Here is a 15,076-nt window from a genome sequence, read left to right as displayed (position 1 = left end):
TTTTACTTTTCCATAATATTATAAACTAGACATTTCTATAACAACAAATGAATCTAATCAGTCAACCCCCCCCCTTTTTAATTAATAAGTTTTTGTCACCTTGCTAAGCACTTGTGGCACTCAAATATTGTCATGTCCTAAAAGTGGTACAGTCTGTGAAAAGGTTGAAAAGCCCTGGTATAAGGTACACCGCCAACCAGGTGCTTTTCTGGTTAGGAAATGCAAGTACCAAAACATTTGGAGATGTCAAGCTGGGGAAGGGTGGACAACTTGGCAGACACCATGGCTAATATCAATACCTCTTCTTACTGCTAGATTTTTGTCCTGGGCAAAATTCTGTTGAATTGATTAAATTCATCTGAGAAATGAATTATAAGTTTTGTATTTTTAAAATGCCATGAACATGTATAGTAAGATATTTTAAAACTTAAACAGAATAAACACAGGGTTCACAATAGCTATACGTCAGTGTTGTAACAAAGTGTTTTAGTCAGTGTTGTAAAAAGGAACCGTGGTATAATACAAATTTAATAGTTTCCCAGATTTTCAGCTATCAGCCTTTGCAAGTCTGTAAATCAGACATGTCAAACACAAGGCCTGGGGGCCGGATGCGGTCCGAAGTGGTTTCATGTGGTCCACGAAGCCATCCTGGAAACAGTGAGGGAACGGCCCCCACTGCCTTGGCCCTGGCCCAAGCCAGCTGGGAGCCAATGTACAATTTTGTGGTGGCCATCTATGCTGAAACGCATTCAATCTTAGCTCCACAAGGCCATCCAGAAACAGTGAGGAACCAGCCCCTGCTGTGTCGGCCCCTCCCCCTGGGCGCATGCTGGGGAAGTGTCACCCTTTGTGAGGAATGAAGAAATGGACCGTGCCTTGGCGCTTGCTCCGGTCCCACCCCCTTCTGCCAGAGACCCTCAGATTTGTCCCACTCCTGCCCAGGCCCCCACAGGCACCCTTGACACGAACGATGTAGAGCTGGCACTCTTGACACGAACCATGTAGAGCTGACCATGCCCACCCAGTAGGCCACACCCACTCCATCCACACCCACCCAGTAGGCCGTGCCCACCCTGGCCACACCCATCTGGCCTCCGAGGGCAACCGCAATGTTAATGCGGCCCTCAATGAAATTGAGTTTGACACCTCTGCTGTAAATGCTATGGTTTGGCTACACCATCCTTTATTTTCCTATTTTGGGTGAGGAAATTTGCACCGGGCTTCTGATATTCAAGCCAATGTGAATATAGTCCTCAAATTACAACCATAATTGAGCTTGTCCATCACTGTCGTAACTTGTGATGGTTTTATGATGTTTTTTGTGGCAGTTGTTAAGCTAATGCCATTGTCGTTAAGTGAACCAATGGTCTACAACGGGCCAGTTTTGCCAAAAACAGTCATAAAATACAGTTACATAACCATAAGATACTGCAAACAGGCTTAAATGCAACCTGGTTGCCAAGTGCCCAAGTTGTGGTCCTATAACTTCGGGGGGAAGGAATCATCAGAACTTCGATTCTGGGTCATACCCCCAGGTAGGTTCACCGTCACTTCAGATGGCCAGTAAGCGACCACTCATAAGATAAGAACTACTTATACATCTTTTCACAGTGACCATGAAACTTGAAAAAGAACAATTCCAGATCAGGTAGAAGCTTTTATTTGACTTTCAGGGATTCTTCCTGTTCAGAGCAGAGTCATTGGGTATTAAATATGTGACACACACATTTAATAAATACGGTAAATACATAAAAACAAATACAGTATTGGGGAAGGAAAAGCTGACTTATTTGACTTCTTTTTATTTATGTCAGATCACCTTGTAGAAAGTATTAGGGTTAGCTTTCTACTGCCTGTCAAGAGATATTCTGTATGCATTTGGTGAATATAGCAGCAGTTGGAAATTCTTCTAGTGTATATATTCAGTAAAATCCCTTGGGAGCCGATACAAGTGGTTTCAGACTCCATTGTGTTTCCCCAGTGATCATTATGTACATGAATATTGAGGCCTCTGGCTCCGGTACAGTAGTATTTCATTCTGCCATGATAATCAATGTCTGTCTTCTGATTCAACACTTATGGTAAGATATAAGGTAGAGTTTGGTTTTCTTTACAGTACTGACTGAAGGCAGAAAACTTTTTAGCCATCCCTTGTCAGGATCAGGTTTTCCTCATTGGTTTTAACTACAACTCTCTTACTTTGCAAGGGCAATGGGGGCTACTTGTAGAATATGCCGACTATAGCTGATGGATTCTGAATAATTTTTTTCTGCTGTTATTATTTGTGCTTTTGTTAAATCCCTGATCCATTTTTGGAATTAGACATGGTTCAAGTACTTGGCATAATCAGTTTGTTTGCTCCTGAGCTGAAAGCAATGAAGTGCATGGAGCCATTCAGACCACCATTGGAAAAAATTCAAAGTGAATATATTTTGTTTTCTCCAATAACACCCTACTTTTTCACATCATCTGCCTTTTTCTAATTTTTTTTTGCAACAAAAGCCACACACACAAAATGAAACTAAACATTTCAAGTATGGTCAAAAGGTGAATAGTATTAGTACTACCATAGAACCATACAATTCATATAAGATTCTGGGATAAAACAAGAAAAAAAGAAGCAATCTTCTGTTCTGTGGAGCTCTTGATTAAAATCTCAATATCAAATATGCCAATAGAAGGCAAGGAAGAAGAAAAAGAGAATAGTAGTATGAGCAGTTGCAACTTTTCAGGGCTTGCTATATTCCAAGTGAAGATGAGGATCAAACAAAAGACCAGTGAAATGAATCATATGGAGTAGCTAGATCAAACCTGCAGTCAAGTATTTGTGGAATTGCATTTAATTTGGAAGGCTTCCCTCCCCCATGCCTCCTTAATCTAGTTGAAAAATATGTGATTTAAAAATAGATGATGCATGTCAGATGAATTGCTGTCAAGACATCATAGATGCTAAGTCCCCTATCCAGTTTCTGCTTATTTTAGCTGACAAAGACCATTGTTTATCAGGATTGCTTTGCATTTCTAAACCTCTCAGTTCAGAAGCAGAGGCATTTTTTTTTATCCTCGAAAGGAAGTACAAAAGTAAACGATAGTTCTTTATTGCTGTTTCCATACTACCTCTTCCTACCATTATGTTTGCCGTTATAGAAATTTCCTACCTGGCAGCGCCTCTTCCTTATGAGAAAAAAAATCAGTCTCTTTTCCCCTTGTCTTTGCCTGACCCTTTTTCTTGTCTCGCTCCTCCTCTCAGCTAATCCCTCCCTCTGCTCTGAATCTGCCAGCTTGAGGGGGGGTGGGGGGTGGGAGGTGGGTTGGGGGGAAAAGACCCTCATACTTATTGGGAGATGTGACAGCCTTTGGAATTACATTATCTATGAAAAGGCTAGATCTGGAGTTGAAAAATAGGATGTGGCTCCCTGGCAGCAGGGATTGATCATGGAGAGAATTTCAGTCTCCAGAGGCTTTTACTTCATGGCAGTGACTGATTATTTATGCTTGTGGCATTTCAGTGCAAATGTAAATGCAGAACTGGAAAGACTACAGAATAGTAAGATTCTTCAAGCATCAGCATCTTGGGGTGCAAGGCATTTGACAAAATAGGATCTTATCTGATTGCTTAAGCTTCAGGTATGCATTTTTCCATTTATTTAGTAGGTCCATATAGATATAATTCCCTATTCTAGGAATTAAAACCATCATGTATTCACTCATTGCTTAAAAGTGTTTGTTTCATGCTTTTTCTAAGAAAGGGAGAGATGCAAATATGTTCTACAAATATTGAAACCTAGTACTTAATGTATGAGAAACAAAAGATGTAAGTGACTGGTTCAATGCAGTTGCTCAGGGATCTTGAAATACAAGCTCCATGCTTATTAAATTGGAAAGGTTTTAAAATTTATATTTTCTGCATTTCTAATGAAAACTTATGATTTAAAATTATGCTCCATTATATGGCATTAGCTACTGTTAAAATAATTTTGGGAGGTGCAAAACAACTGTCATTGATTATATTTGGTCAAATGCAAGGCTGTTGAAGATGGCACTGATAAATCTATGAATATATTTGAAGTGTGTATCTTTCCAAATTATGTAGGTGTTGTATCTACACGTGCAATTGTCTTATTTGAGATTCCACTGAATGTGTGATTTGTTTCTGGGAAGCTTTGTTTGATGCATACTTGAAAGTTGGCTAATAGTAACCCACAAATGAAATTCTAATCCTTAGTCCATAAATCAATTAGATTTGAGTCAGAGGGAAACACTACTACTAATTATAACCATTACATTCTTCATTAATTTATCTTCAGAGAATCCAAAATTAAGCAAGTACTCTTGCTGGTAAAAGGGAAAGCAAGATAAAACAAATGGGCCAGGATCCCAAAATAAACTACTTGAGTCCAAGAGAATTATAAATTAAAAAAAAAAACCTGTGAGTACCATCCTGCCTAAATTCTTCCACATACTACACGTACTCCTCGATTTACAAAGATCTTTTGAAGTTACAATGGCACTGAAAAAAGTGACCATTTTATAACCATTTTTCACACTTACAACCATTGCGGCATCCCCATGGTCACATGGTCAAAATTTCAGCCTCTTGGCAACTGACTCATTTATGACAATTGCAGTCTCCCAAGGTCATGTGGTCACCTTTTGTGACCTTCTGACAAGCAAAGTCAATGGAGAAGCCAGATTCACTTAACAACCATGTTACTAACAACTTCTGTGATTCACTTAACAATGGTGGCAAGAAAGGTGGTAAAATGGCGCAAAACTCACTTAACAAATGTATCACTTAACAACATAAATTATGGGCTCAGTTGTGGTCTTAAGTCGAAGACTACGTGTAAAAGATTTTTTTTTAAAACTCTCAATACCATGATAGTGAGCTGTTAAAATCTGAACTTTTTTAAACGGTAGTACAAAATTCTGCTTACTCTAAAGTCAGTAGGTCTAAGAATTCTTCTAATTAGACAAAGGCTGCATCAGACTAAGATTTAATTTCAGAAAACACAGTGGAAATAGATTTGTTGTCTGGTAAGTAGCTTCCTACTGGTGGGAACTGTCTACCCCTTTCTGTCTCCTAGTGCAGTGAAGGCGAACCTTTTAGAGACCGAGTGCCCAAACTGCAACCCAAAGCCCACTTATGCATCGTTGGGTGCCAGGTGGGTGTGGCCCATTGGGTGGGTGTGGCCCATTGGGTGGGTATGGCTGCGGTGGTAACAGCAGACTGGGTGGGACTAAAATGTTCAATCAATCAATTCCAACTTCGCAAGCTCTTTTTTTTCCCGGCGAGAAGTTGAAATTGACTGATTGATTGAACCTTTTTTTTTTTTGCACATGGCAGAGGCCTAAAGCGAAAAGATTTTATAAAACCCAGCTGAAGGCCTAGGACTGGGGCGATGGCGCGCATGCCCACAGAGAGGGCTCTGAGTGCCGCCTCTGGCACCCGTGCCATAGGTTCGCCACCACTGTCCTAGTGTGTGGGAGTTCCCGTTCTCTCCTGAAATGGAAGTCTCTTACTGCTATTCTTCTCTTGCTTTCTGACTGTTCTGATGATCAGTGCTGTTACTGTGTCATGGCCATTTTTTAATTGGGGAAGCTGGCTCCCCCCCCCCACAGCAAAAAACTTTCTCTTTATTAGCCAGTTCAGTTCAATTTATCATGAAAACTTGCCTACTATTTTGTAAATTGTCCTGCTTCTTCCAGATGCCCTAAGAGAGGGGTCCCCAGCCCTCAGTCTGTGGACCGGCACTGGTCCGCAGCATGCCAACAGCCGGGTTGCACAAACAAGCAAAGCCTCATCTATGGGATGCAGGCAGCACATGAAAGCACGGCACCTCTGGTCCACCGAAAAAACCTCTCTCCATGGTGCCCAAAAGATTGGGGGCCACTGCCCTAAGATATATTAAATTGGACCAGAAATTATGGGAATTGAAACTTTAACACATCTGGAAGTTACTAAATTTGGAGAAAATGTTGCAGTGGAATTAGAGAACACTATTTTAATTTGAGCTTTGTTATTCACATGGACACTATTAAATGATTAACACATGCATTTATACTGAATATATTTCCTGATGTTTGGTTATGAATTCTTGGTCACTTTCAACAATTCAGTCCTATAAATTAAGTCAAAATACTGCTATTGTCATTTTGTTCTTACTGTCATGGTTCTGAAAGATAAAACCCTTCAAAAGAACTTCGAGGCGTTGTTTACCTTAAAGAATCTTTTATTCGGGAAACGAAGTATCAGCACTACATAGCTGAACCCAAAAACTAAATTCCCCTCCCCTGGATACAAAGTAACAAAGTACAATTCCCACCCCCAATAAACAGTCATAAAGCACATTCCCCAATTAGCTTGAAGTGCTGACTTTCTCCCCAGCTCTCCAGCTGCCAAAACGTTATCAGCTCAAGACTCAGTTTGTCCTTGGATTCCCAAAGCAGAGTTATTATTATTATGATTAACTGAACTCTCATCCCAATCCCCTCTCCCTGTACCAACTAATTCTGAAAGCATAGAAAATATGGCTGCATTTTCATCTGTTGTCAAAGCAAGAACATCCGATGTTAGCAGCGTTGACACTTACTGTTACTAGAAGCATAGTAATTCGTATTTAGGCTGACTTGACTCTGCTAGTGTGTGCCTCTCTCACACACACAATCAAACAAAAGAGAAACTTTTCTTTATATATTCATTTATTTTTAAAAATAGAGCCCAATCATGTGTAATCCCCAAGAGCTGCTGTGTACCAATTACCTTCAGATGGTGTTCTCTTTCTGTTGACAGGCCCCTGTGGCCTATCTGAGGTAGATCTGGGTCAACTAGGCTTCCAAGAATGCTCTTCCATGGCTTTTACAGCACCTGAAAATAATTCAGAAGCATTCTCTGCTTTCATACATTTTTCAGAGACTCCAGAGCTGCATGAGAGCATACCTCATTGTCACCTAGTCTCCAAAAATCAAGCTAGAATAGGATATGATTTTAAGAATAATTGTTTTGGGGTTTGGCAAACACTGGTCTGTCACCCAAAATTTCTGGCATGTCACCTTTGACATGTGTGCCATAGGTTTGCCATTACTGCTGTAGATAAAGTAGTTCTCTACATCATGGTACTGTAGTGTGAACTCATCTTTTATTTATGGACTCTAATAAAAAGGTATACTGTAATCTTTAGTCTTTTCCATTTGAAGAAATCAGTTTCCAGAATTTCTTCTACTAAGCTGCTGTAGGCAAGATCTGGATGGCCTCACTACTTTATATAAGTTAGAATGCCTTCATATTCTTGACTGTATTTCATTAACAAATTGATACGTCACATAGACAATATGATGAGACAGGAAGATTTAATATGTTGATATTTACTCAGTTTTTGTCCTGCCTTTCCTCCAGAAGCCAATATTTACTTAGCTCACAGTTGTTAATACTCAGTCAGCTGGTAAGAGTTATATAGTACTGGCTATTTTATAATTAAGAATTCAGGATTGTGTTAGTACAACCCATGGTTGCAACTCTAGGATATTGGATAGAGTTATATGATAACAAGATACACTATTTGAAGAGAAGCATAGTGATTAATGTGCCTTGGACTTCACTAAAGTAATTTTGATATGCTATAACTCAGCCTTCTCCAACCTAACACCTCCCAGATACTTTGGATTACAATTCTTAGAAATCTTAGCTGGCTGAGAATTTTAGCAGTGTAATCCTGTGCATCTGGCGGATGTTGGATCATGCAAAACAGCTATCGAATGAGGTACCATAATATTATCCAGAGGAGCTTGTAGTTTTGCCAGTCAAACAAGAGCTCACTACTCACAACTGCTTTGTTACTTCAGCAGTTTCCTTTTGAGAATATTAGACAGGATTTGATGGTTCTTTCTGCCAGGGTTTGCCTTCAATAAACTCTACCATTTGGGTATTTCCTTGTCAGATTTCCTTAGGTATAGGATTTATTTTAAAAGAGGATAATTCTACCTTACCTTAAAAATTTAAATTGTGTGTGTCTCTTTAATAACCTAGTTATTACATTTGAACACTTTTGTGAGCAGGTAATTATTTAATCATTTTAGATGTTACTGGCTTCAGAAAAATAGGGCAGTGTAGAATATTTTACTTGAAGTAATGTATTCACTCCTTTTGATTACAATATAGAATGTAGTTCTGTTAGCAAGCATGACACTGAAGTGTGAGAGGAGATATTGCTAAATATTGCTAAAACAAGTCTGTTAGTGCTGCAGTACAAATTATTCGTACTAAATTCAGCTATACCTCTGACCCAAATTTAGAGCAAGAATATCTATACTCTAGTAGTGCGCAGGCTCAAGAGAGCTTCTTGTGAAGTTGAAAAGCTGGGCAGGCAGCTAAAATCTGCTAAATGCGGAAAAGCTCTTCAAGAAGCTGCTGGTTTGGTTGGAGGATAAATTATCAAATGTTTTTATACCACAATGTTAACCTAAGGCTTTGTTGTATATAAATGTCTATACTAAAGCCCAAATTTAGGCAGCCTTTTTGAGCTCATCTGAATTTTGAAAACATGTTGTGTGATTAAAAAATGGCTGCCAGAGTGAGGTTTACCTAGTTACAAAATGGCTGCTGTGGTCAAACTTTGAACATTTCTTTGTCTTCCTAATTTCTCTTTTTCCCAGTGCAAGTGAAAAAAGTCCTTTCAAACAAAGATCAGAGCTGTAGCCTCTCTTCCTCCTCCTCTTTTTTCTTAATAATATCTTACCATACTTGTAGACTGCCAGAATTGTGAGATGTTGGTTAGTGTAGGACAAAGCATGAATAACACAAACACATTAGAACAACAAGACATCCATATGAAAAGGGGATGTCCATGGTCAGTCAATTACAGCGAAAGTGCAATGAAATTAAAATGTTATCGCTGTTTTGTGGAAAGCATTTTCATTTTGTAAGAATCCCTATGGAGCCCTATGTAGACCAAAGGTCTACTTTTATATACTATACAGGTATTGCTGGAAGGTGGCACTTTGCTTTTCTATAGTCAACATCACATTTATTAAATTTATAATTACATTTCAGGTAGAGATGAGACCTATAGGTACCAAGCACTTATTAGCACATTGGTACCATAGGCACTGTGTCTCTTACTCGTATTCCAACCCAAATTAACAGAAAATTAGATTTGAGGGCCTTTTCAGATAATATGTTGGGCAGCAAAAAATAGAATTATTCATCTTCCAATATATCCAAATGCAGTACATTTCTACTAGAGAAATGTCATTCTTTGCTAAGTGAGGCACAGCTTTTAGCATTGTGGTATAGGGAAAGATGCAAGAATATCAGAAAATGCTTCTGGATTATTGCAGTTCTGCAACCCACAACTATATTTGAGTAAAACAAATGGACTGGCTTATTACCTTGAGAGAATGGTAGAAGAGGAATTAAATTATAACATGCATAAATAGTCTTAATGATAACAATAGCAACAATTATTAACAAGTGAATATATTCCTCTCTGCCAGTGTAGAAAAACAGAAGTGTAAGTTACTCTTACACTTATTCATTCACACTTACAAAACAAAGGATTTTTCCCGTAAAGGATGGGTGGGGAAAGTTATTTCTTTGATTGGTTATAGAAATAACCAAAATCATAGCAGGATTAATCCTTTCCCACTCACATAAACATAGCATTGAATACTTGAAGATAGTGTGGTTCAAGGAAAACACTATGCATTTCTAGATAGGCAATAAACAGTGACTCATTTAATATTTAAAGGAGTATGTAATCTATTCAGACAGTCACTTTAATAGCAAAAGACAGCATTTACTAATTCATAAGACTGATGTTAAATTCCAAGCTGTAGAAGAAAGCAACCAGAAGATTGTGCTGGTTACTCTGTTTTACAAGATTCATAATCCTGAGTGTTAAAACATAAATCTCAGTAATATAATTGTTTAGAGTAACTTACACTTCTGTTTTTCTACACTGGCAGCCATAGTGAGATTATTATTGTGATTCATTTTCTGCAAGATCAGAAATTTAAGGGATCAAAATGTAATATCAGTAGTCCAAATAAGAAAATATTTTATTACATGGACATTTTCTTGAGTCATCTTCATTCTCTGATTCTAGGCCCAAAGAAGCTTAATAATTATTATAGCAGACTTCTTAAACATTGCTTTTTTTTTCTTGTTTTTTTTTTCAGAAAAAAATTAAGGCTTTTTATTTTTCAGACTTTTTAAATTCTTTTAAGCTATATTTATTCCTCCTACTGTGCAGTTGTTTAGAGGACTTTCATAGGGCTGGGTTTTTTGCTTGGGTTTCCAGTGGCTCACTGTTCCAGGAAAGGAATGAGGAATGAGGAACAGAGTTTCTTATGGCTGTTATTTTAATTAGAATAAACTTTGCTTAGAAAAAAATAGGTAAAAGAAATCCAAATTACATAGAAAGAGAAAGTCATCTGGAAAGCAGGTGTATTAATCTCAGTTAAATCTTGTAATATTCGCAGCCATTAAAATCACCAAATTAAAATCTTTCAGCCTATTTTGGCAAGGAGGAACCATGGATGCAGGGTGGCATCTGGGATGCTATTTTGCTTTCTGCTGAACTAGATGGTCAACTTTTAATGGACCTAGAGATGTGGTTCTCAGGTGGGGTTTAGTAAGTGCCACATGGTGTAAACTGCTTGCAACTGATGCTGGATAAACACTCCAGTGCATTTGTCTTTTCTCATTTAGGCACAATGTTTCGCAAAAAGAAAAAGAAGCGACCTGAGATCTCTGCTCCTCAGAATTTTGAGCATCGTGTACACACATCCTTTGATCCAAAGGAAGGGAAGTTTATTGGCTTGCCACCTCAATGGCAAAACATTTTGGACACTCTAAAACGCCCCAAACCTGTTGTAGACCCTTCAAGAATCACCCGGGTGCAGCTTCAGCCTATGAAGGTAAGAAGAAAATATTAGCACTCTCCAGAACATGTTCTAATCATTTAATTCATATATGTATGTATGAATCTTCCCTTTCCCCCAATCAAGGTGTTCCATGCAGCTTAATATGTTAGTTGAGGGTGAAGGTTCGTTCTCTGAGCTTGTGGGTTGGTTTCTGAACGTTTTGTTACCAGGCTAGGTAACATCTGCAGCGGAGTTTAGGGGATGCTAGTGTCTGTGTTCTTCTGTTTATAAGAACCTCAGGTGTGGGCATGTTGAGTGAGGGTCTTGTGATGGGTCAGGTGTGAGTCATCAGTGAGTTTTGTGATAGGGAGATTACATCAGGTCAGGGTCATTGGGTAGTAAACTGCTGGTAGGGGACGCTTATGTGGGTTGGTTGAGGTTCAGTGCTTTCTCTGGTTGGCTGTGTGGTTGATTTGGATTCTGAGGGGATCCTAGGCTGGTTGTAGGTCAATGTGTCTGTTGATAGAATTGCTTGTGGAGTGCCAGGCTTCAATGAACTCACAAGCGTGGTAGGTAGTAGCGTTGTCGGTGATTTTTGTGTTGCTCTGAACGAACTGGTGCTGTTTGGTGTCAATGTGGGTAGAGATTAAGGATTTGGAATCATGATGTTTGAGTGCCAACTGGTATTCGTGGAGCCTGGTTTTTAATTGACATGAAATTTGTTCCGTATAGAATTGGTTGCAATGGTTGCAGTTGATTTTGTAGATGGCATTGTTTCTTTCATCCTTTTTGTATCTTGTCTTTGGTTCTGGCAGAGTGTGGCTGTGGGTTTGTGAGCTATTGTTATTCCTAGGTGTTGGAGAATTCTGGCTGTCATTTCTGACATTCCTTTTGTGTATGGTAGGGTTAGTTTTTGTCTGGTAGTTGGCTGGATGGTGTCCTGGGGTTTGGTTGCTGTGTTTCGGAATACAAAGTTTTTTGGATAGCCATGTTGGAGAAAAACGTCAAGCAGCCATCTCTCTTCTGCTTTTCTTATTGTTGTGGTGCTGTAGTGTATCCTCGCTCTTCTGAATAGGTTCTGGACACAGCTTTTTTTGTGTATGGTGGGATGGTTGCTGGCGAAGCTGAGGATGTGATCTCTGTGTGTGGGTTTGTGATAGATGCAGATTTCCAGTTTTCTGTTGTCTAGTCTCCTTATGTCAATGTCAAGGAATAGGAGTCTGTTTTCTCTTTGTGTGTGAATTTGATCCCAGGTAATACGTTATTGAGTAGGTGATGTGTTTCTTCAATTTGAGAGCGCTTGATGATAATGAAGGTGTCATCGACGTAGCATGTCCAGAATTTTAGTTGGATAGTGGGTAAAGCTATGGATTCAAGTCATTGCATGACTGCTTCCGCTATTAGGCCTGATATGGGTGATCCCATTGGGGTACTTTGTACTTGCTTGTAGATTTTCCCATTGAACTTGAAGTATGTGTTGAGGCATAGATCCAGGAGTCTCATGATGGTTTCTGTAGACATGGAATGTTCTGTAGTGGCATTGTCTTTGTGGGTATGGTTTTTAGGGAGTAGGTGGTGTATGCTTTGTTTAACCAGGTCGATGTCAATCGAGGTGAAGAGAGCAGTGATGATGAAGGAGATCATAATTTCTTTCTTGTTGATCTTGGTGTGTTTGATGCATTGGAGAAATTGTTCTGGGGAATTTATTGAGTGGGTTGAGTCATTGACCAGGTATCTGAGCTTCCAGTGCAGGGTTTGTTAGTATATTAGTATACTAATATGTTAGTATTCATGGTAAAAAAGTGCAGACATGAATAAGAGTTGAAGAGTTGGGAAAAAATTGCTGGACAAGCAAATCAGAACTTTATCAAACTTCAATATTATTCATTAAGTATATTGTTTGGGAAGGTTTCTGGCAAATGTTTTCCAGTGGTGAATCTCTGCATTAGTCTTTTACAGAAAATCTGGAAAGAGCTGTGTATTGCCTGAAAGCTAACACATTGATTGTATTAGTTTATCCCATGTGATGTCTTTGGGGTATGTTGTGGCTGCAACTCCTCAGAATTGGTACTCTTGGCTAAATAGTGGGAATCTTGAGAACTATAGTTTCAGTACATCAGGAGGCTGAATTATGGCATTGACTAGAATTCACTTCATCTCATGTCAAAGGAGCAGTTTACTTTTAGTGTGCATTTATCTATATTATGCTTTTCCTGGACATATTTAAAAAAACTCAACTCATTTTCTTTTGCTGTGTAGAAAGAACACTAAAATCTACCCATTCTGTGCATTCAGTCAGGGTGGATATGCTTCTTCTAATTTCCTCCTCTTAGGATATTGGGAAAGGGGTGTATACCATAGGCCACTCAACCAGGCAGAGGAAAAAGATAAACATTTTGGTATTCAGTGAAATACAGGAATTCAGGAAACACACCACTGTAATAATGGGGGACCTTAACTACCCTGACATAAACTGGGAGACAAACTCTAAAGCAACTTTGTTACCCAAAGGATACAGAAAGGAACCAGAGGTTCACCTACACTAGACTTAATCCTTACTAACGGGAATGAAATGATAGAAGGGATGGAAGTCGTAGGAACTTTCAGGGAGAGTGAACATATCATACTAGAATTGATCATAATAAAGGAACAGATAACTGAACAAAGTCAGACTAGCGCTTTAGATTTTAAGAGAGCTGATTCCAACAAATTAAGAAAGGAAAGATTCCATGGACAGGAATCCTAAAAGGAAAAACAACCCAAGATATTTTGGAAACTGAAAAATAAGCTTATTAAAGCCCAATCAAACACAATACCACAGAGAAAAGGAAAAAAGGGGTCCCAGATGAAACCAGCATCGTTGCATAAAGAGATCTCTGACAAAATGAAGGACAAAAAGTATAAATGTAAAAAATGGAAAGGGGGGTTCGTAACTAGAGCACAGTATCAGAAAATAGCTCAAATCTGCAAGGGTTTAAGGAAAGCTAAGGATCAGAATGAAATAGGACTTGTAACAAATGCAAAACATATTTTGCAAAACAAAAATAACAAAAAAGGTTTCTTTTGATATGTAAGGAACAAGAAGTCAAGGAAATGATAGGTCCTCTGATAAGAGAAGATGGCAAGATTGTGACAGGCAGCAGGGAAAAGGCAGAATTGCTTAATTTCTTCTTTGTGTCTGTCTTCATAAAAAGGAAAAAAATACACTGTGGGAGTCAGATCAGGAAAACATGTCAAAATAAGAAAAAATTAGTAAGAAAACACCTTTTTCACTTGATGAGTTCAAATTGCCAGGACCAGATGATTTACATCCCAGGATTCCGAAGGAGCTTGGAACCACTGAATAAAACCTTTCAGAACTCCTGGAGGATGGGGGAAGTGCCAGAGGACTGCAAAAGAGCTGATGTGATTCCAAATTTTCAAAAAGAGGAATAAAGTGAAACCAGGAAACTACAGAACAATCAGCTTGACACCAATACCTGGGAAAATCCTAGAAAAGATAAGCAAGCAGCAGATTTGTAAACACCTAGAAACAAACAAGGCAATTAACAGAAGCCAGTACGGGTTTGCTAAAAACAGATTGTGCTAAATAAACCTTATTGCCTTTTTTGATAAAATGACTAAATTAGTAATTCAAGAATATGATGCGTGGTAGATCAAGCATCCAATGCTGTGGATATAGTATACGTGGACTTCAGTAAGGCATTTGTCACAGTAGACCATAGCCTACTTCTTGGTAGAATAGAACAAAGTGGTATAGACAGTACAACCACCAGATGAATTTACTATTGACTGACAAACCGCACTCAGCATGTAGCCCCCAACAAAGCTACATCTACATTGAGAGAAACATGCGGTGTGGTTCCTGAAGATTCTGTCTCAGTGTTCTTGAACATCTTCATCAATGATCTATATGAGGGGATAGAAAGAGAGCTCATCAAATTTGCATACACCAAGCTGGGGGAATTGCTAATATTTTGGAAGGTAGACTCAAGATTCAGAAGAATCTTGACAGACTAGAGAAATGGGCCTATCCAATAAAATGCAGTTCAGTGCTGCAAAACGTAAGGTCTGCACTTAGGCAGGAAAAAAATCAAATGCACAGGTATAGAATAGGCAGTACCTGGCTCAACAATAGTAAGTTTGAGAGGGATCTAGGTATCCTAGTCAACCATTGCTTAAGTATGAGAGAGCAATGTGCTGCAGTTGCCAA

General features: G+C 38.8%; 1 protein-coding gene across 9 annotated transcripts in view; it reads left to right on the top strand.

The window, feature by feature from the left end:
* The window catches only part of LOC120307664 (serine/threonine-protein kinase PAK 6-like), a 65,395-nt gene that overhangs the window by 24,686 nt on the left and 25,633 nt on the right, over nt 1-15,076 (top strand). For all 9 annotated transcript variants that reach the window (XM_039342644.1, XM_039342646.1, XM_039342638.1 and 6 more), the window contains one exon: nt 10,709-10,917. In XM_039342644.1, coding sequence (XP_039198578.1) covers nt 10,714-10,917 — 204 coding nt within the window. In that variant the 5' untranslated portion in view covers nt 10,709-10,713. The remainder of the gene's footprint in view (nt 1-10,708; nt 10,918-15,076) is intronic.

Source organism: Crotalus tigris, unplaced genomic scaffold (genome assembly GCF_016545835.1).
Source record: "Crotalus tigris isolate CLP2741 ecotype Arizona unplaced genomic scaffold, ASM1654583v1 scf7180000017800.2534000, whole genome shotgun sequence".
NCBI classification, from domain to species: domain Eukaryota; kingdom Metazoa; phylum Chordata; class Lepidosauria; order Squamata; family Viperidae; genus Crotalus; species Crotalus tigris.
This window is presented reverse-complemented; position numbering and strand designations above follow the sequence as displayed.